Raw genomic sequence first — 23332 nt, forward strand, 5'->3', positions numbered from 1 at the left:
GCTTTGTTAATCCAAGTTTGCCAACACAAATCACCCAGAACTCTCTTCATCTCAAGTCTGCTGGAAATGGAAAGGATCAAAACCTCTGATGGAGCTGGAGATGCTGCTCCAGAAGCATCGGAAAGCCCTGATGCTTTCTCTTAGTGCTCTTAGGAGATTTTGGGGCTCCCATCCCCAGTCCTTCATTTCTTATACATGTGTTACATCACTGAGGTTCAGGTTGTGACCTCTTCCTTATTTAAAGAGCATCTCAGATCCCTGTCCTGTGCTGCCTTCAGAGAGCAGCACCTTCTGAACCCAGCCCTGTTCTGTGTCCTTGTACAGGTGTCCTGTTCCTGTCCTTGCTAAAGACTAATTTTGGCACAGAATTACACAAGTACTGCCAATAAACACGGCTTCAGCTTATGAAAAAATGCTATTGTAAAGTGTTCCACACAAGAGAGGAATCCTAATACACCCTAAAATTTATATTTGGTCATTACAGTCATTAAAGTCTGATAAAATTCCCTTAACCTAATCCACCCATTTTAAAATGAAATGTAGTTGGTATTAATCAGTAAGAAAGCTTCATTAATTAGCTGGGATCATCTTGTGAACATGAAAACTCCTCCTGATGATTAAAGTAAAAAATCCCGAGCCCAAGTACCTCTATAATGAAAAGCTCCATTAGTATTTGGAAAAAATTGCAATTTTTCCAGAGTAACCTTAATACAGTGAGTGAGACTGTGTCTGTGTGTGTGGTTACAGCGTGACATGAATTTTACCAGAATCCTAATCCCCAAAGTGAAAGTACAGAGCAGACACAACTGATAAATACCAGAAGGTAGAACATGAGCCAGGTCCTATAGTCATGAAATTCAGCCTCCTTATAATTACCAGAAAACAGATAAAGTGGAAAAAATTCCAGACTTTCGGAGATGTCTGCTTTTCCAGAGCTGTACTTTTCATTTCCAGCAGTGCTTGGTGCTATCATCACACAGCTGGAGAGAGAAAGGACTGTCGTACTCCCTGCAGGCTTCTAGAGCTAACAGGAGGCAGGGATTCCTACACCGTGTGTTCATTCCTCCAGGAAAGGTTTCCCCTGCTCGCCTTTTTGCTTTGGTGATGTGGATTTTCCACATCCCAGCACATATTCCTGGAACCGCTCACTGCCTGCTCCCTGCACAGGGCTACCAGCAGCACTGGAAGTGCTCAGATCCTCAGCATGCCTGGGAAGGGCAGGGGGGTATTTCAGAGTACACCTGACAGGAAGGTAGAAATGTTTCTTCTTTTCAGCAGAAGTTCATTGCTGCAGATCAGAGATTTTCAGGATAAACTCACTCAAAGTCAAACAGCTTTTCAGACACAACACTTAATTCAAAGACATTTAGTACAAGCAGTCGTCCAATTTGTCATATCTTGGAGTGCCAGCATTTTTAACAAAATATCGAATAGGCACCTCATGGCAAACAGAGTGAAATTGCTTTTTTTTTTCTATTAGACTTCAGACAATATTGTATTATGTAGTTAAGGGAGAAGAACTTTTCCTCAAATTTCCAAGTGGTGAATCCCTGTTTAATTCTGCTAATGGCACTTAACACAGATGGCTAAAAAGGGTAATTATCTTCTTTAGCTTTCTGCCACCTGCCACAAACGAACTGTTTTCTTTAATTGCTCAGAATTACTCTTAATCACACATAACAGTTACTTAAACCCTAGTCACATATTGCAACTCAAGAGCAAGATTTTAACCCCAAACATGCAACTTAAGAATTTACCCCCCTGACCAAGAGCACAATGCCAGGGTGTGCTGTGACAGCTGGAAAGATTAAAAAGATTAATCTTTTCTCTTGCAGGTCAGAGCAAAGTTTGCAGGCTAATCGCACGAGTCCTGTGGTCTGATCCAAGCAATTACCAGAGCAACCAAAAGGCTATATCCACAGCAGCAGGAAAAAATTCACACCATTTCTTCCTGTTGTTTCACTTTCTCCAGCAAATGGTCAGTTTTAAAAGCCACACAGTCAGACTGATCTGAAAAATGACGTACTGAAGAACTGAAAGGTGTGACATTAACTGTACCTGACTGATGAGGCCAAGCTTTTTAGAACCCTGGAGATAACAGATAAAATAATCCCATTTCCATAGGGACATTATTTTGAATTAAATTGATGTTAGGCATTTAAAAATGCCAACATGACACCTTTTGGAAATTTCTGGCTGCATTATATTTTATAACAGCAATTCTTGCCTCCCACCACTCAGAAGCCATGTGTTTGTTGGAAGAACAGTAATTCTTTCCTTCTTTACTACTGTTCTTGATGTCTGAACCACATATTCAGATTGCATGCAATGATTCAGAAGCCATCCCATTAATTCTGCCTCCTCATCACCACACTGAATTGAAAAAGCACTAATGCAAATCCTGAGTTTTAGCTAGGTCTCTGTGCTTAAGAGAAATGAAAAAGCACCAACCTTAGTGTTCCATGAATTATGAAGTCTGTAACTCTCCATCACATTTTCCCAAGTTTGTTAGAGAAAGTTCACAATTGAATTCATACACAAGGGGGTATGAGGAAAATTAGGGTGGACACTAGTGAGAAGAATTCTTTTAAGTGAAAACAAACACCAAGCAGAAGTTCCCCTTCTCAATATAAAATAGTCTACAGCACACTTGATCTGTGTTACACCCTTTGAAGGACACACGCAATTTTTGAAAAATTACTCCATTATTTTGAAATGTGATAAATTTATGAATACTGCAGTTTAGCTTTTTTTTTTTTTTCCCCCTCTGCTGTTCCACTTTGTATTTTTAAATGTGAGAGTGGGAGAGGGAAAGGAAATCATTTAGAAGCACAGACCTGGAAAAGAGCTTTAGGAAGCTCATACGTGTTCACCTATCTCAGGATAAACAGAGCCCTAAACCATGAAATGAGCAATGACTCAGAAACTCCACAAAAAAAGATTCCTGAACTTGATCTTTAAGGAAATTAATTATCTATGACACTAATATTGTACACGAGGGCTTTGCCCTGTGCTCCATCTTGGTGAGAGTTTCTATTTCATAAATTCCTTGAACCAGCCTGATTAACACTTCTAAGAGAGTCTCGGCTGCACAAAAAGTCCCTGAGTAGGCGTGAGAAAGAAAAGGTCTGATGGCACTGGTGCCCCTAATACAGCAGGGAAGGTTTGTCTACTAATAGTATTTACCTTTGTTTCTTGGTAAATAGCAAACTATTATTGGACAGCTAGAGGAAAGGTCAAGAAACACCTTTTTTTCCCCTTTAAGGAACATGTTTACTTTGTCTTCAGCTTCAGCTAAAAAGTGCTTTTTGTAGAGTAATATAGTACAGCATCGCTCAAATGTATCAGACCTTCTGACACTGACTTAATTTAATGGTAGAAGATAAGAATTTTCAGTGCTCAGGTGTCCTTATTGCCATCCCGCTCCAGCTTCCATCTGGGTTTGTGACAATAATAACAATAATAATAATAATGACTCATAAAATGTAGCTGTTTTCATATAAACATTGTCCAGATGACAATAGATTTTTATAATCAGCTCTGTTGGCAGCCAGTGAATGCACTGCTGGTGTGTTGGTGCTGGGAGGGCACAGGGCTGCAGGAAATGAAAACAACTTCAGAAGGAGGAGAGATTAAATACAATCAATCCATCACAGCACGATAAGTAACGGGCTCGCAGAGTTTTAATGGACTAAAGAGTGTAATGTGTTTGGTTTGGGAACCGCAGAGTTTAATCAAGTATTTTTACATTTTTAAACAGGAAACGGCCTTTTCTGCAAAGGATATACACATTTGCAGTGCATAAATCAGTTCCTGAGTCCCAGGATTCTGATCTCATGGTCTTTACCATGCAATTAACTTTAACTCTTTCTCTAAGGGAAGGCCTGCTCATTTTGGCAGTGTGATGTGATGTGATGAGTTGTCGCTGTTGTTTTTCCATGTATGCCAGCCTGGCTGCTGGGAATGGGATCAGGAAGGTTCATGGCAAGGGCTGGGCCCAGTGTGGCCTTTCTTTAGCACTGTACAAACGTCAGGTTTATTTAACACCGTCCAGGTTTCAGGCAGGACAGCAGGTAGCTGTGACAGCTGCCTTTTAAATTATGCAGCAAAACAAGCTGAGGACAAATACAACTGAGCAGTGGCTTGTTAAAGGAATCTCTTGGACACTGCCGTGGTTATTCCTTCAGAAAACCCGTGGCATCACTTTGAAATAAAATCAGGCAAAATTGAGGGTGCATGTATTTCCTGACACGATTGCTAGGTACCATGGTATAAGTAGCTATTGCCAACATAAAATATGCACAGCTGCTCACACACAAATATGTCTTGTCTGAGATTACTGGTAACTTACCCGCACCCAAATGAGGTGGAAAATTGACAAAACATGTATGGTTAATATACCCCCTCATAGACTGCTTTTGAGAAACCCAGTTCATGCATTATACATTAATTTAGCCAACTGCACATGCATGGACAGGTTATTATGATGATGAAGGTGGCCACCTTGTCAAAATGTAGGGGACCCATTCAGACACCACTGAATGACACCAGGACTGGGAGCCCTGCAGCAGAGCTGCACAGACTCTTCTGGGAGCCAAAAAGGGTTCTGGGAACCCCATTCTTGCCAGGAAATCAGGTGGCCCTGAATATAGTCTGTGTACAGATCCCCCAGCTTACAAGCAGTTGTAAACTCACAGACCATTGGCTTTGCTAGCTCCTGCCCAAGAAATATTTTTAGTATTAAAGCTTGAATTTAGGAAAGACTCATTTTCCTAAGTTGGCTTTTTCTCCCTTTCTAATTAACACCTAAAAGCTACAGTGAGAAAGAAGATATGAATGCAGAGAAAGCAAATATTTGAAACACTTTCAAACAAACACTGAAACTAAAGGGAAAATGTTTGAAATAAATGTTGCTTTTTAAGTTATGGGAAAGGTTTTCTGAAGCATTCTTTAAGGAAGACATACCCAGATACAGGGATGTGTTCATTCCCCTGATACTGAATGGAAAAATACTAAAAAAGAAGTCTTTTTGTGCTTTCAAGTAGATTTTAAGAAGAGTGTGTTCTGCTTTAACACCACAGTTGAAGGATTGCAGTGAAACTACAGGTGAACAAGACACTGGCTAAACTGCTTGACAGAAATGAAAAATAAACCAACAAAATACTGGACAAAAGCAGCCTAGCTCAGAATGCATTGCTGTGATTCCAGGTTCCTGTTCCCTCATGATGTACCAACATAAACAGACAACTTTCACAAGAAAAATTATGGACTGCTTGAATTAATATAAAATTATATTAATAAAATGGTAACAGGGAAATAGATAGAAATTCGTATCTGTCCCAAAACCTTGAGAACTTTTTTTTTTTTTTAATAGGAAATGCAATAAGAAACCTCATCCATGGGTGAAAGCCTGACTGTTATTTCAGATTGCAACCTCCTTTTCTCTCTTTTCTTTCTTTCATTGGCATTTGTTTTCTATTCATGTGCTTCCTTAGTCCTGTCTTCTGTGGTATCATGGCACCATGACCAAAGTGACAGACTTTTGTCTCTGCTGGATTAATCAGTGTGTTCTTTGATCCATAACATATGCTCTTCGTAGACATTTAGCATCAACATATTCAAGATTTGTGGTCTGGCAGTTCAGTGCCTGATGTTACCCCAGCTGATAGACACTTTGGAGTTTTTTGGGTTTTTTTTCTTTAATGGAGCCTGCCTTTAATCCATAATAGGGCTTAAACAACAGAGTTAAATATGTGATGCTAAATATTTGGGTGGATAGCTTTGCTTGAAGATAATTTTTTTTGGGGGGTGAGAAAGCACTGAGTGGCTCCCAGACAAACCCAAGCTCTCTGTAGGCACAGCGTGGATGTTTTGATGCAGATTTTGCCCCAGGGTCTCTGTGTTCGTGGCCAGGGAAGAAGACAAGAACTCCAATCATTCTGGTGTCTATCCCAGAATACTCTGACATTACTCCAGGGGCACAGCCAGGCTCCACAGCCAGTGAAAAACCAGGGAAAGGTACTTCAGCTACCAAAAACTGGGCTGCTGTGACCCAGGGCTGAGACTGCTTTGTGATGGGAACCCCAAATCCATCTGCTGGGGTGGTCCTGGTGGGATGCAGGAGGTGCTGGGCCAGCCACAGCAACAGGAGGGCAATTCCCAGGGAATGCCACTCCTCACCCAGCTCATTCCTGGGAACAGGGACCCACACGGGCTCTGCAAGTGGGTGGCTGAGTTGGGAAACATGGCCTTTATTTCCTCTAAGTGCTGTGTCAAACTGCAGAAAGTTGTATCTGAGGAAACTGGTAAGGGCAGGGAAAAGAACAGAAGAAATAGGGGGTAAACCAAGATGTTTTTCCTTTAGTATATCAATTAAATAAAGGATATCAATTAATGAGATTCCAAGAATTGAATTATTTTTCATTGACAGGTACAGCATGTGATTTATGGCTCAGCTACTCCTTTACTGATCATGCTGCTATAAAGGGCTACATAATATATTGCTTTCTACTATGCCATGCACAGCCAGAAATGGCAAGTATAAAACGGGATTAACTGCCCTCAAAATAGTCTGGGCTTGAAATTAATTGTAAAAGGGTGATGTCAAAACTCCTTTTGACTTCAGAAGGTGCTGAACTACCTCCTCATCCCCATCTCCTACTGCACTCAGGCACATCCCTGTCTATGGCAGACTGGGCCCCAAAATAGTCCATGTAATTCAGAGCAGAGAGGATTTTTTATTTTTTATTTTTTTTAAAGCATTGTCCTGCCATGAAGAATTAAACAGAAAATGAATGGAGAAACCAAATGTCAGCTGCTCCCTTAGACTTCAAGGTTCAGGAAACTGCTTAGTGGGAGTAGGAAGAGACTGGCAGGCTGAAATGTAAGAGAATAATTGCATTATAAGAAGATTATGGAAGATTATTTTTCTTGTGGGCCCCAGATTTCTGCAAAAACAATCCTGAATTGCATCCTACGATGGCAAAATGAATTCCCCCATTCCTCCAAACAACCGGGGTTTATTAACTGCGTATTCCTTTGGTGTGGGCAAAATTAAAAATGGGCTTGCATTGCAAAACATTCCATGCATCTTTCTTTCCTTTGACAACGTGGAGCTTAATGTGATTAACAATGTGGAAAGAGGAAAAAAAAACATATATTTTTTTTAACATACGACCTCACTAATAATCCAGAAATCAGTGTGCGCCCTGGGAGGGTTCCCCCAGGAGAGGGCTGGGGAGCAGGGAGCAGGGTGGCCTGCCTTCATTTCCCCATCAGTGTGATGCTCCTGCAGCCCTGGGTAGCTGGGGGTTGTTTTTGTTGGTTTTTTGGGTTTGGGGTGGTTTTTGGTGGTGGTGGTGGTTTGGGTTTTTTTGTTTTGTTCTGTTTTGTTTTTGGGGATGTTTTTTTACTGTTTAACTGTAACCACTGGGAATGGAATCAGAGCTTCTTGTGGCCCAGTATGAATATTAATAAGACACTGGGCCATGGAGTTCCTGGCTGATTTTGACAGTTTAAAGGATCAGTTAGTTAATTAGAAGATGACATGGCACATCGCATCCCTTGGCTCCGTCCTGCCTTCTGTCTCCTCTTTTCATTTTCTTTTTTGACATGTTAGATTACATCATTACTTGTAGTTTCACTTGTTAGCCACACCATGAAATGAGACTATTTTAAGCTGTAATTATTGTGATTTCTCTCCTCCACTAAGAACATGAAACTCAAAGAAAGCAGAGAGCAACTTGAATTTCAAAGACTTACATGCCTGGCAGTTTATAACCTTCTAACTACAGCCAAGAAACAGGAAAAAAAAAATAATAGCACAGAAAATTGTGTTGATTATCATACTGGCAACCAATATAGTGTTTTAAGCAGGCAGCCCCATCATCTGGGATTAATCTGTGACTAAATTAATGCTCCCATAGGTGTATTTCTCAGAAATCCAGAGTCTCTTCCCCCCAGCCATGTGACTGTGCCTCTAGATATGTATGTGAAGTCCAGGACATTTGTGTCCTAGTCAAAGTCTGAGTTTTCTGTCATCATCATGGTCAGAACAGACACAAATAATTTACAAAGAAAGCACAGCACTCTGCAGAACCCTCTCATTTGGGGAAACAACAGAGGAGAGCAAAGCAGGGGATAAGAAATGTCCTTGAAATCTTATTTCCCATTTAAGCCTCATACCCCAAAGCAGTCAAACTGCAACCCAAACCATAAAAAAAATATTTAAAATAAATACAGTCACACCATAAATCACACAAACTTTCAAGTTCTGCATCCCAGGTTCATGCTGCAATCAGCCACCAGGATGAAAATTCTGGACACATAGTATGACTTTGAAAGAAACACAGTCACTTATTTTGTCCGTTCTTGGACAATCTCATTAATTAATATTGGTATTCTAACTTCCATTCTGTCTGTAAAATTCTTATCAAGGACATTGGTCTGTTTCTGCCGAGAAATGCAGAGAAACATCAGTCTGCAGGAAAACTGGAATGCTTTTTTGGATTAGGGAAAACCAGCAGCTCTGAGGCTTCACTGGAAATGACAAGATTGGTGGGTGAATGTGTCTTCTGATAGGAGTGGTCATTTCTGGGTTATGATTCCTTGTGTACTTTGCCTCTTTTTTTTTTTTAATCAAATATTTATATCTGTGTATTCATTTCAATACTGCCTGATCAATACTGCTTATCAGAATGTGTATTTTAAAGGAAGAAATGGCAGAGGAAGTGCAGCTGTGGGATAGCTCCATGCAGTTGGCCAATACAAGAGCCAATGTGGGTAATTTATGTCTTTCATTAAAGTAAACATTGATTCACAGAGCTGCCCAGAAATACAGTGCTAATAACAGGTGGAAATCACTTCCATTGCCACTGAAGATAAAGCCAGGTGATGTGACCTGGAGAAGGAACAAAACTGGGAGTTGTGTGCCCTCCAACAGGGATTAATGCTTGCACTTGATGACCTCAGAGGTCTTTTCCAGCCTAAATGCTTCTGTGACTTTCCTCATTGAACCAGAATTCCTTGCTCCAGATGAGCCAAGTTAAGCATGAAAAGTGTCCTTCTTGTGTCAGAGAAGGCATTAATACTTAGAGTGTCTTTTATCCAATCAATGTTTTTGCAATAGGATTGATTTTACAATGAAATGAGACATGAACCAGCTCTGCTGCAATTCCATGAGCTGGTGAGATTACACTGCAAAGAGGATAAATGGTAAGCAAAGACTGTTGTGCATTATTGGTGTGTTTCGTGAGCTAAACAATGGAAATCTGCACTGGGTATGACCTGAGCCACCTTCTGTATCCTCCCACAGTTTCAAGATTGGTGGTGCTGGGAGAGCACGGGTGGGTTCCCAGCACAGACACAGCCTGGCTCTGGGATTGGAGCCAGCCAGATTCCCCATTTCCCTTTGTCCTTTCCTCTCCTCTCCTCTCACCCCACACACCTGCTCGGGTTTTGCTGTACTTTTGCTGCAGCACAGACTCTGCTGCTGCCTCACGTCCCCAGCAGAGTCGCTGCTGTCCCCTCTGAGAGCCCACACTGGAATTAATCACACACACCAGCTCTGGAGCTAATGCCAATCTCCTTCAGTGGAAACACATCTTTCCCAACTTCAAAGACAGAAATGAACACTTACATTTCCTTTGTTCTTAAAAGACTCGAATCCCTTCTCATTGAAGGTCTGCTCGTCTCCTGGGTCTTCTCTGCACAGGAGCTCTAGCAGAGAATTACCAATCAAACCCCTCATTGTCCACCTGAACCTGGAAATGAAAACAAAGGCAAACACATAAGCAAGGCCTTTCTGACTGCCATTTACCATTAATACTTAATATTCCCACATATTCTTTTCATCGGGTGGTTAATATAAAACCTAATGAACCATAGATGGCATTCCTGTTTTGCTCTGTTTCATATTAAGTGTCGAGCAGTAAAAACTGAGAAATGAAAGATAATATCTTTTCAAATAGAAATGGCTTAAAATTCTTAATATGAATACAGTAGCTAAAACACAAAAGTGAGGACTGTGATCCTTAGCACATCTTGGCAGTTTCTGGCCATAGGTTATTAAGCATTATTCAGCTGACCCTAAGGGGAGTTCATCTGGAGACATTAAGGTCAGAGAGTATAAGCACTTGGACACAGTCAAATGGATTTTACACCTTTGTATCTCTCTGACATTACTGTTTTGCTTCAGCAAACTGCCTAATATCAGATATATCCTACTGGGTACCTTTCTAAATCACTTCAATTTTCTTTGTCCCTGGGCTACAGTTATATGATCAGGAGCCAAAGCTATCACAGGCTATGATATACTATTTTACTTCCTCGTTTGTATTAGAATGAACTTTATTAGCTTTTGGGGCACGTGTCCATCAGTTTTAAAGATGAAGTACTATGTCAATAGCTTTTATGCAGCATTCAGGCCCACCGAATCATTTGGCGTGCTCTGAGATTATTAGAAGTGTATTATCACTTTTACAGAAAACATTCTTATTTTGAAATTACCATCACTCAGAGCAGCCTGTGCTTACCAATACTGTCTCTCTAAAGTGATATTTCACAGCAAAATCAAAATGGGGATTGATGCTCTGTAAGTAATTTCATATTTGACAGCATGTGAACCTTATAAACACAGTTGTAGAACTAACATTTGACTCACACTCCCGTACTTTCATTATCCACTTTCTTCCTTTAAATCTTCCTAATTTGCTATTGTATATTCTTGTAACTGCTAACAATAACCACAGCACTTTCACCATGTAAAAAGTGACAATTTCTGCAAGCTTAAATTTGTCATTCTTCTTAAATAGAGGCTGTCCAGTTAAATAACCCGTAAAAAATTACAGAGATTAGTTTGGCTGTTACACCATCAAAACCAGGAAATCAAAGATGCTTTTTTTGTGAGGAAGCTGAGGTTTCAGCTAACAGGGAAGAAGCTTTTAGAACACAAATCCAGCCTATAATCAGATTTTCTCATTTCCTTGCCAGCCTTCCGTACTTTTGGTTTTGTGCTTCGCAGTGGCTGCTCCCATTGTGTCATGAATGGAAAAGGGACGAGGGATTTGAGCTAAAGGACAAGGAGTGTGATCTGCCTCCAGGTCCTTCCCTCAGCTGGGCATTGCTAGGCTGGAAGTGTCTCAGCTGGCAGATGGTGATTTTGGAGCTGGTTACGCTTAGGTGAAAGAGCACTCCCTTTTTGATGAGTTCATTCTCTGGCCTCGGCAGCTCAAACCCTGTTTCACCTGCTTCCATCACAGTGTCATCACTGTAAATCCAGCTTGAACATCCTCAGGTTCAGGGATCACCTTTTGTCTTCAGCTTTGGCCAAGACCTCTTGGCACTGCCGTAATCAACACCCAGAGAGGCAGCCCATGGGAGGAGGAGTGTCTTGGTCCATAGGTCAGCTCTCCTGGTTCTCCCCATCACAAGGTCTCAGTGGCATATTAAACAGTTATTTACCCTATTCTGACCTCATCGTTCTGCTTCATGGAAGACTGATTTAACCCAATAGTGTTGTGCCTGCTGGCCCTGCAGCTTACTGGGAGGATGCTGGGTTGCTCCTGAACCATCACTGCCTTCCTCAAGTGGCATAAATTACAGAGATATCAGACTTTTAAAGAGCTTCAAGGACAGAACAATTCCTTCAGCAGTTTAACAATAAGTATCATTTCATTTAAGTTACTTCTGAGGATTGGAACTCTTTCAGAGATGCTAAGTGGAGCAAATAAGGATCTCAAGACTTCAGCATTAACTGATGGGAATAAAGCCAAAGTTTTACATTTGCTTTCACATCCTCTCTTGTGGTATGTTTTAGTTTAAATATTTTGGCTCAGTCTTGAAGCTTCCAATGCATAGGCAGATTGCTATGCCCACATGCAAAAAAAACCCCCACCAGAATAGAGATCTTTTTTGCTGTTATATTTAGAGTATGTATTTAATTATTGTGCCTGCACGATGCCATAGAAAATCCTGGTTTGCTTTTGCATATTCAACAAAGAACTTTTCAGGAGGGTATTTTTAAATTACATTCACACTAATTACATCTATTATTAAGAACCCAATGCTTCACAGCTATCAGTGGGCTGTATTATTGAACATTTTCAAATAAACACAGGGAAACAGAACTCAGTCTCAACACATTCCCATCAGAGGCACTCGAGTTTTAATAAAGGTAACCCAGTGGTTATAATTAAAAAACACCTTCTCACACTTTGAAAAATCCCAGATACTGAACTTTGAAGGATGGTTGTGTAACACAGTTCTCTTTCACACCACACTGGGTAACCATAATCTGTACAGTTCCATCACTTCTGTTTATTTAACACACCAAAGCAAGAATTATTTATAAAGTCACAGCTGTTCTTTTTACTAGCTTTTGTTTCCCACAAATCTTAAATATTTGTAAAAACAAGAAAAGTAATTAAAGTATTGATACATTAAGCAAACGCTTCCCTAACCGCGGTGCTTAAATAGGAATCACTTGTTTAAACAGAACTTGCTAAGTATATGTACAGAAATACAATGTTAAATAGTTACTGCAGAGCAGGAAAGCCAACTTGCATTTAAAGAAACAAAACAAACAATGCCAGGCCATCAGTGATATCACAGGCAGCATTAGGAGCTCCCAGCCCCGAGCTGGCTTTGGTGTGTGGCCAGCTCTGTGCAGGAGCTGTGTGCCATCTGCTCCTCACACAAAGGACACGAGTTTATTCTTGCTGGTGGGAACTGCTGTCCAAGAGCCAACCCTTGGCAGCTCCAGTCCCTACCCTTGAAAAGCTGGCAGAGAGTGCTTTTTAGCCTTTGAGTTCCCTAATAATGATCCCCTCCAGGGTGCAGGTCCCTCCTGAGTGCTTCATTTCCCTCTTTATTCTGATTCACCATCCCGTGCAGACAGGCAGGACACCTGAAGTGCGTCAGTCTCCCGTGGATTCCCCTTACCTGCCAGCCGCCTGGCAGGCTTAATCAGGGAATAAATCAAACATTTAAACAGAAAAAATTTATATTAGGTTTGTAGTTGCAAGCTGAGAGGTTGCATATTGAAACTAAGACACATCCAAAAAGCAAAACCAGCGTTCCCTCCTTGTCTGTCCAGGACCTCCAGCTTCCCGGGGACAAGAGCAGCATCCTCCCCTTTGTGGTGGCAGTCTGGCTGCTTCCCACCTTCTCCTGTTCCCTGGGAATCAGCTCTTGGACACAAAAGCACACGTCTGATAGTCGGAGCCAGGTATTGTGGCGAAGGGGATTTTGCAGGCGCGGTCACAGGCAGGCGGTCGGGGAGTGAGTAATCTAGAAAAATGCTAATGAAAGCTCTTGCTGGCACCTTGTGTATTCAAAGGCTATTTCCTATTGTTCCCAGTCAGCTGGCTCGCTGACTTCCCATTCAGCCCGGATTGCTCGGATTCAGCTGGGACCACTCTAACATTGCCATTACACGTGATGTAAACCCTCCACTGCGTCCCTTTGGTTAAGCTCATTATCTGTGGCCCTGGCGAGACCACACATGGCACGTTGTTAGCGCTGATGACAGGAACCAGAACGAGCTGCCTGATCGGGACACGCCAAGGGAAACCTGGATTTACCTGCCCCAGGTACAGCAGGTGGTGACGAGGGTTCCTGTAAGGCACCAGGCTTCCTTCATCGATATGTCATAAAACAAGTGGCATAATTAACATCCAGCCCATCCCAGCAGCTCGTGTGACTCTCCCTGCCTGGATGGGTCCAGCAGCACAGAGAGCATCCCTCCGTTCTTGGTATCCATCCTGCCACCCCAAAAAAGAGCCACTAGGAGAGAGAGTTGGCCTCATCAGACCTGGCATCACTCACTGAACTCCTGTGAAGTCTCACAGGAACTAAACTGGAAGCTTGTACCAACTTTGTGCTGAGAACACACAAATTGCAACAGCTTAGGAGGAGCTGACCAAATTTAGCAGATTTCACAGGGACAAACCATCCCGGTGCCAAACTTCAAACTCCTGTTTCAAATTATGTTGATACTAAAACCCTCTCAAAGAAAGCATCCAGAATTTCAGAACATGGACAAATTCTTTTTTTTTTTCTCCCTTTTTTTTCTCTTTTTTTTTTTTTTCCTCTTGGAAATGACTGAAGCTTCAGCTCGAATGTACCATTAAAGGCAGAAATCAGCACTGGACAAAGCCCAGGACACAAGTTTACAGCCCAAATGTTTAAAGTTTGGCAAAGTGCTGTAAAAACCAGTCTATACTGACCTGAGGCAGTGCTTCCAATTCTGCCTATGAGATGAATAGGGGAGATACAAGTTATATTTCAATAATGGAAACACCACCACTGGCACTGGCCTGGCTCCAGGGTGAGCTCTTTGTGTCTGGAGAATCCCAAACATCACATTTATGGGACCCTCCACTCACACATCAAAACAAGTCTTCTGCTGGGCTCACTCTCCTGGCCTGACTTAGGGATTATCTCTCTCAGTGAGATGAAACACTTATCTCCTGCAGTCTATCACATTGCTATAGGGAAATAACAAATAAGTGTGTTTCTGTTGAAACTGGAAATTAAATATCCTGCATGTTTCTGGTTTATTTCTAAGCAGATCCAGCTGCATGCTATTCCCAAAAAAAACCAAAAAACAAACAAACAAAAAAAAAAAAAACAACAACAACAACAAAAAAAATTCCTGACTGACTTCAGCCACCTGAACAGAACACTAACATTTATTTAAATGGCATCTAGTATTTGAGAAGAAAGTTAATTGCATTTAAGAAGAAAACCAAAATCACAAAGTTTTTGGAAGCTTTACCTTAAGTTGTTTAATCAAATTACATAACCAAAAAATTATCTAATCAAAGCCATAAACTTTTTTTACAATTTCCATAGAGTCTGAGGTTTTTTTATTTAATTCACTTATCGTCATCATCTTTTTCTGCTTTTAGGGAACAATAGTCCCCTCATACAAGAATTTTCCAGTTGTTCAAGATCCACAGTCACTGGCTGTGAACCAGCTTTGGAAAAGCTGTGGTATGTAGTGTCATATCTCACCAAGGCTAGCCTGAACCATTCCTTGAGGGCAGCACTAACATCCAGGCTGCCTCTGCTTTGCTCCAGCCTTGCAGCACAGTCACAGCTCAGGGATAAAGCTCCTGCTTGCTCTTGGGTGTTTGGCAGGGGTTCCAGTCTCAGGTGGGTTTGAAAGGAACCCCTGGAGATCATCCAGTGCAACCCCCTGCCACAGCAGGGACATCCAGACCAGGTTGCACAGGATGATGTCCAGGTGGGTTTTGAATAACCCCAGAGAAGGAAACTCCACAGAGTCTCTGGACAGCTGTTCCAGGGCTCTGCCACCCTCACAATAAAGAAGTTTTTTCTCATATTCAGACAGAACTTCCTGTGTTTCAATGTGTGCCCGTTGTCCCTTGGCCTGTTGCTGGACACCACTGAAACGAGGTCTCCTTTCTTTCTCTTCTTTGTTTCTTTTTGTAGGCAGGCAAATTTTGCTACCAAAATAAAGCCTCGGAGTCAAGGGACTCCTTGTCAGTCTCTGTTTAGTAAAGTTGCACTAAAGCATGGGCTGCATTGCAGTAACTGAACATTTTAATTCAAACCATGAGTCGGGGCCATTGCAGCAAGAGCTGAGTACTCTACAAAACCCTGCATGAAAGCACCTGTGTACAGAGTTTGGACAGAAAAGATGATCCTTGTGCAATATTTCCCATGCGATCCACAGAAATTCACTGAACAGAAAGTCAGAACCAGTTAGATAACCAGGGCCAGGATCCATCTGGGAATGGCACCCTTGGTCTCACTCCTGGCTGCTCTGTCACCTTCTCTTCTTTATGGCAGCATGAGTTGCAGTGAGGTTATAAAAATGCACCCCCTTCCTGAATGCTTAAACAACTGGGAAAATTACAGTCAATTCACCCTCCCAACACAAGGTAGTGCTTCTCACAGACTGAGAAATATCCATAAAGCCTGTGAGTTACGAGTACTTTTCTAGCTCATTGGGCAGTTCACTGCTGTCTTACCCTTTACATCTGTGGTACAGGTTTAATGCAGATCTACGCACTCGAATGCTGAGTACTCGTAAATGCCACAGTGATTTTATTGTTCGTATTTTTATAATCTCATAAAGTTTATATTTTTAATATCACAGATAATATGTGAACCTGTCATTTACACCACTCAAATAGACAATGGGAGTCGGTAGTGTAAATGGCCATTTTTCACTTGGAATACATATTAGTCTAAAACTAATCTATATCAATACAAGACGCTCTTTTTTTCTTTTTTGTTTTTTTTCCCCCTAAATCCACATACATTCACATATATCTCTGTTTTGCAGCCAGGTCCTAGAGATGTGGAGGCTTTCAGGGACAGAGATGCCTTTCTCTGTTGTGCTTGTTAAACACCCAGTTCAGTCAGCTGCTGCTATAAAACTGAGGCTTTCAAATAGCACCACAGTCCAGGAGGGAAATAAATGCTACTGAGCATATTCAACTTCACCATGGCTGAGTTCTGTACCATGACATTCATTTCATTGTGCCTTACGTTCAAACCCTGCTCCCAGCCTGCTGAAATGTGGGAAGAATTATCCTGAGGGACCCTAGTAAAACGCAGTCGTGTTTATTTGTAATTGCTACAAAATGCTTTACAAAATTGTTAGTGTCCTTTATTATGCTTGCTGCTGAAGCACTTGCCTGTTAATTAGAGAAATTTCAGCTGTCATAGCTGGCAATTATAGCTTGTGTATCACTGTCTGTTATGAATAGTCAATGAGGGCTGATTAATATGCATGAGTGGCGGTATATAGCAGTGCCTGGGCTCCGGGAGAGGCAGAGGGAGGGAGCAGTGAGCTCTCAGTGCTGGGGACAGGCAGAGCTCCGAGCTGCTGCCACCGCCAGTGCCGGCTCCAGCCCCTCACCTGCGGGTCCCAGCCCCTCACCTGCGGGTCCCAGCCCCTCACCTGGATGTGTGCTGGCCACAGGCATCGCTCTGGCTGCTCGGGGGAATAAGGAAGATCCTTTCTGCCGCTTGAATCTAAACATGGGATGCAGTTTGTGCACTCTGCAGAAGCCAGAAGAGCAGTACAAGTTACTCTATGAAGTTTGTCAGGTAAAGAATTAGATTTTGTTTCTCTTTTAGGCTTGTGAGCACGGTTAAGGGCAGGGAAGCTGGAATACCAAGGATTGGAAATGAAAGTGGGTTTGCCTTGTTTGAAATCTGTGTGATAATGATTATGGTTTTAGCCTGTATCTTCCCATTCACGCGTGCAGAACATCAGATATTTAAATGTAGCTGTTATACATCAAACTTTTCACAAAACTCTCATCACAAATTAAGACTGTGTTCATTTCTCCAGTGTGTATTAGGTTAAATTTCTCATCAAGGATCACGGCTTGATCACACACTCCTTGCACAAGTGGAAAAGATGCCCGAGGAAGGTTTTGTACCTGTTTACAAGTACCTAGAGCCCCTTGTTGGTGTGCAGTGTGTTCACTGGTGCTCAGTCTGGTCTGTAAGTGCCTGTCACTGAGAGTTTGGAGCTAGTTGTTGCAGGTGTTGCACCTTGATGTCTAAAAATACCAGCTAACAAACAGATTTGACAGCAGATTAAAACTACTGCCCTACAGATCTTTAGATACCAAATTACTCACATGAACATTCTGAGAAGTTTCCTGTGAGTGTATTAACACATCAACCTCTCTTACAAAGATTTTATTTCTTGTTTCTGCTTTCCCTTCTGCGTGCCTCTGAAATTCCTTACTCTGTCACATCCACAGTACAATTTGGGCTGAGGCAGTGGGATGGAGCCCTGCAAAGTGACGGCCAAGTGTTCAGGACGTATTCCTGCAGATCTCTCTGGAAATACTCACAGCCACATACACTCACAGTCAGTACTGAAAAGGTGGATTGGTTGTCTGTACAAAGGCTCTGGATGGACAGACACCACCCCGATCCTTCGAGCTGTACTTTTCCCCCCTTGCCGTTCCTGAGGTGCTTTAGGATAAGTGACAATTGCCGGGTGACATTCCCAGCGCTGCTCCGTGCTGCCGGCAGAGGGAATTGCTCAGCAATTCCCGAGTCCTGCTGCCTTTCCCACCTGCAGCTGATCCCAGATACTGATGTCACTGACAACAAAGTGAATAAAAGATGTGGTCTGTATGTTATGCTAGTAGGGAAGTGATTAAATTTTAACCACGTAGTTGTGATCTAATTCTCACTCGCTCACCCAAAGGACGCTGACGCTTCACAGAATGGAAAAAAAAAAAAAAACCGACTGTGGTAGCAAATAGAAAGACATGTTGACTGTCATTTCTATTTATACCAGCACACTTCCACTTGCTGAGCTGCTTGCATGTGATGGGGGGAGGAATTTTAGAGGGAGGTAATTGGATTTTTCAGCCAGTGTTCTGAACTGAGAAGGGGTTGCAGATGCTGCCTGCAGCAGCACACCTGGGGCCAGGTATGGTTTGCGTGAATGCTCTGCTCAGGTACACAGTGGCTGTGGGAATAATTCCGTATCTATCCTGCCAAGTTTTTGTGCAGACTGGGTTTGGGGACTGTCAGTGAGTCACATTCAGGAGTGAAACAACCTGGACAGACGGAGACAGCCCCTGATCACAAACGCTGTGATTGCTCAGGAAGCTTGCTCAGTTCTTGTCGTGAAGGGAGGGTGGCAGAGAACCTGTGCAACTTACTGACATCTCCCAACAGATGCAGGACAACATTCTTTAAATACACGTCCTGAAATGAGTCCCAGGAACAGTTCCTGCTGATATCTGAGATGAGTGAACTATTCAGTGCTGGCTGCAGGTGCAGATCCCTGGCAGGAGTTTGGTTTTAGAATTTTGTCAACCTGCAGAGTGCTGCAGCCTGGTTTCAGCAACGTGTGAGTGCCCAGGGCTCCTCATTAAGTATGGAAGTCTTTTGGGAAACACTTTTGGAATACCCTCAGTTTCCACAGAAGTGAAAGGTGCGTGTAATCCTGTAAAACTGGGCTTTCTAACATAGTAAAACCTGAATTATTTAAGACTATAATCCCTGATTATTCTAGAATAAAAATAACTGTGCAAAATTATTTCAACAGGGGTCTACTTTGATTTCTCTCTTTCGCAAGATAGGAGGGAGGGAATTCTATAGCTTATGTAGCACATCCAGATAATTACATGTCACTACAACTATAAAAATACGTCCTCATGTAACCTGAACAGAAGAGCAATCACTTAAAATTTAACGGTGAGGAAGATGAAGGATCACTGCCATTTAAAATTACAGAATATAGAAGATAAAAGTTTCAAAATCTGCCTGCGGTAAAAAATGTCTCTTACAATGTTTTTTTGTGTCATCCATGTAACCCTAATATCATGTTATAAGAAGGCATTGCTGTTTAAGAGTTCTGAGTTAGACAAAATTTGCATAACTTGATTTTAGGGAATATTGAGCATCATTACAAATAAATCTTCTTAGCCCTATTTTTTAAAAGTTCATGACTCCAAGATGTAGGAATTCAGAAAACACTTGAAGGAATTAATAATAGTACATAACTGCACTTTCTCTATTAGGCCAAGAGCTTTAGTGTGGCTGGGAAATTAATGCCCCCATAAATTACAATTCCAGAAGGTCTGGTACTGCTGGCTCTGTAAGTCCTCTAACAGTGAGCACAAAGAGGATCAAATATACCAGGGCTCAGGCTTTATCCCTTCCTCATCCATAGATAATTCAAAGAGATCCTCTTCATTAAGGGCTTTGGCACATTGCCTACAATTTCTTTTTGGGCCGCTGTGAGCTTAATGATGCAGAACAATGGTCTTCCCTCTTGTTGAGCACTTACCTTATTGTACCTTTAATCACATAATAAAAACCAAATTAAGACACCTCCTCATTAGAGTCTGTTGTAGCTGTGCATATCAATGCTTTGTGCTGCAGATACAAAGGGGCCCGTGGCAGCTCGGAGCCTTGATGCAGAGCAGTGTCCCACTGACGAGTGTGGCAGCAATGGGATGCACATCCCATCTTAGATGGATCCCAAGGTTTGCTTCCCAGCTGAATACAGCATATTAAATGAATTCATATACAGTATTAGATTTTTGGGTGTCCGGTTAAATGGAGATCTTCTTCAGAAGATACTAAAAGTTATGAAAGTGGAAGGAGAAGAGGGAAGAAAGAAAACTGGAAAATTGGGAGGATGTTTAACACCAGGTTTCTGTTGTGCTTTTCCCAACGTCATCAACTCCTACATAAACAATAACAGAAAGAAGGGCTTTTCCCTTCATATGAAAATTCCTGGGGGACCAAAAAAGTGAACTCCATACAGAAGAATGAGTCATCTGAGATAGACTTTTTGAGGTCTATGCAAAATAGAGTAAAAAAAGTGTAAGCCTGCAATTTAAGGAACTTTTTCAGTACCTGTTTCACACTAAGCACACGTTGCCCACAGTATGGGAGGTAAACGCACAGTGAAGTAATTTCCTAAATTGGCATAGTGTTTTATAGAATCCTCACCATCACAGAATGGTTTGGATTGGAAGGGACCTTAAGGATCCTGTGATTCCAACCCCACCTTCCACTGGAAGAATTTCTGAGGATGTCAGTATAGAATTTTAAATCACAGATAGGACTCTAAACTTGCATGGGCAATGCTCAGACCTGTTCCCTGGGATTTAAGATGATGGAGTCCACCCAGTGCTCACAGGGGGAAGATACCATAAGAACAGCCCAGCAAAACTGGTACTTGCAACTGAGAAAACCTGAGATAAGTGAGCACAGAGGCCAGCCCCTTCCTCCAGGCTGTCCCTGCAGGGTAAGGACAGGCTGGCAGGAAACAAGCTCGTGTTGCCACTGCCCTTGGTTCAGCTGAGCCGAGGTCAGAAGATTCTGCTCGGTGATTGTTGAGCTGGCACCCCTCACAAATACTAAAGTTCATATATAAATAAACAGTTGTTGCCATGATCTTTCAGGGTGTCGGAAACTTGAAAGCCTCACTCACATGCTGCTGGTCTGGCACGTCCCCGAGGCATGGAAAAATGACAGTGTTGGTAAAAAACAATGGTGGGCAAGCTGGATTTGTGTTTTAAAGCAGACTGAGATGCTCTGTGGCCAAGGTTATATAAGCACCGAGGTCAGATACAAACTCTGTGCTAATGAGAGGTCAGCAGTGATGAGGAACAAGCCAACACTGTTTTCCATTGGCAGCTTCCAGTGGCATCGCTTGCAGGGCACTGCTGTCCAGCAGAGCCCCCACACAAACCTGCTGCACTGAACTAATCACCAGTGCAGGTCCCTTTGCCATCAGAATCCCATTTGCACGTTCAGACTTGAGAAAATGAGAGCAAAGTAATCAATCAGTAAGAAAGCCTAATTCAAGGAAACAGTCTAACTAGACTTAAACCTACTGAGCAATGATGTTATCCAAAAGCAGGGCCAAAGTGAAGCTTGCCAAGATAAACATTCAGCTCAAAAAAAAAAAAAAAAAAAAAAAAAACTCAACCCTAATCACAACCGTAAGATTTGGAAAACAGAAATAATTGCCTCTGTACATATGCTTTTCACACCCTCAAATTTAATTGGGCAGCCAGAGAATTAGTTGCTCTACATTTCACTGGTTTTCCATGTTAAGACCAAAGTGGTGGTGCCAATTACAGGGAACTACTCTACTTGAAATACAGTGTATGGCTTCAAGTGCTCTGTATGTGCAGCCTGTGCTGCAGCTGAAATTAAAACTAGTGCTGAAGTTCAATTCTGTCACTTCACTACCATTAAACTTGACCTCAATAACAGTTGTGGACCTATCACACTTACTTCAAAGTAAGCATGTGTTTGCTTAAACAAGAAGTTAATTCCAAGGGCTTTGTTCTAGACAGGGTTTTCTACTGCAGAATTAGTTCAGCTGTAGAAAAACTCTGCTTGACAGACTGGAGACTCATAATCTTCAGAAAACTGCCCTTTAATGATTGTGGCGCCTGTCTGTGGCTCACAAGTCCTCTTTCCTAATTAGACATTTACCAGAAACTGGCAATTGAAATTTTCCTCTTCACTTGATGATGAATAATGCAATGCTTCTGTTATGATTTCTCTGGCAGATATTCTTTATTGTAAAGTTAGAGGAATATTTTGGCCATTAAAGGAACCTAAACAAGAGCTGATATGAAATAAACAAATGCCTAATGGTCACCTGTGATATAAATGCATAATTTGACCTACTTTGCACAAAAAATATCTTACTGCTGCATAATCTTCCTAAAATCTACAGTGCCTTTCATCTTTTCAGTGGGCTGATAAAATGCTCAGCCATAGCATGGATTTATTAGGATTTCTTTTTAAATGATGAATGATTGAAGGGATGAGTTTTGTGATGCTTTGCACTTACACATCTGTTTAATGCTACGAAGCAGGTGGCAAGAAGTCACAAGGGAGAAGGCACCAGAGACAATCACTCTGTGCTTTACTGTCACATGTCAGACATGGGCTGAGAAAAAAGGAAACATATGGAGTAATGAAAAAGTGCAGATTCAGTAAATGTGTTTTGTTGTGTTCATTAATAATGGAACAAAAGGTCAGGCTTCATTTTCACTGGGACAGGACAACTCTACAGTTACATGGACACTGGGATTGGTCCTTGCAGAGATTTGGTGAGCAAAGGGGAGCAGATCCAAGTGGCTCCCTGGAACTTGGTCACAAGTCAGGGATTTGACAGGAAAGGAACAGAATAAATAATATCAAATATACATAAACATTACATATTACAGTACTAATTTAAGCAGTGGCTATTGAAAAAAAAAAAATCTTCCTGTTAATATGGAATATCTTTAGGCAAAAGGCCAGACCAAAGCACAAATGGTCAAAATCAGGGCACTGGTTTCTTCCTTGTGTCCATACAGGGATAATCCTGGGTAGGGACACAGAGGTCCCTAATAATAACAAAAACTACGAACAGAAGTGCAACAAGAGGGTATTTTGCAGCTTCAAACCCATACTCTTTGCATTCCTGCAAAGTGAAAACTGAACATTATTTTAGAGAAAGCAATCATTCATATGCTGGAAGATCACAGCTGATAAGAATTTTTTAATTTGGCCGAGGTGCTTCAGAGCTCAGCAGAAGCTCTTATGTCTGACCTGGTGCATCCGTGTTAGTGCCATCAGATTAACCAAAAGCCAAGGAAAATGAAGATGTTTTTATCCATGTCACACCATGAGAGCTCACTGTGAGAACATGGCAGGGTGGAGGGAGGTGGTGGTGGGATTCCTGCCTACCTGAGCCCTCCTGAGGTTCGTTTCCTTCAGCCACTTCAGCTCTGCTTATGGAAAATCCAAGGTGACAAAGCTGAAGCAGCAAGGCCTCTCACTGAGAAACCCCCCAGGT

General features: G+C 41.9%; 1 protein-coding gene across 3 annotated transcripts in view; it reads left to right on the forward strand.

Moving 5' to 3' along the window:
• PDZRN3 (PDZ domain containing ring finger 3) overlaps positions 1-23332 on the forward strand; it is a 131204-nt gene that overhangs the window by 84903 nt on the left and 22969 nt on the right. Inside the window, exon 1 of one of the 3 annotated variants that reach the window (XM_062500684.1) lies at positions 17017-17085. The exons of the other annotated variants lie outside the window; for them this stretch is intronic. Within the exon in view, the coding sequence (XP_062356668.1) occupies positions 17017-17085 (69 nt within the window). Of the gene's footprint in view, positions 1-17016; positions 17086-23332 lie in introns of those variants that run through there. 3 annotated transcript variants of the gene reach the window in all.

Source organism: Cinclus cinclus, chromosome 12, assembly GCF_963662255.1.
Source record: "Cinclus cinclus chromosome 12, bCinCin1.1, whole genome shotgun sequence".
Taxonomy (NCBI): Eukaryota; Metazoa; Chordata; class Aves; order Passeriformes; family Cinclidae; genus Cinclus; species Cinclus cinclus.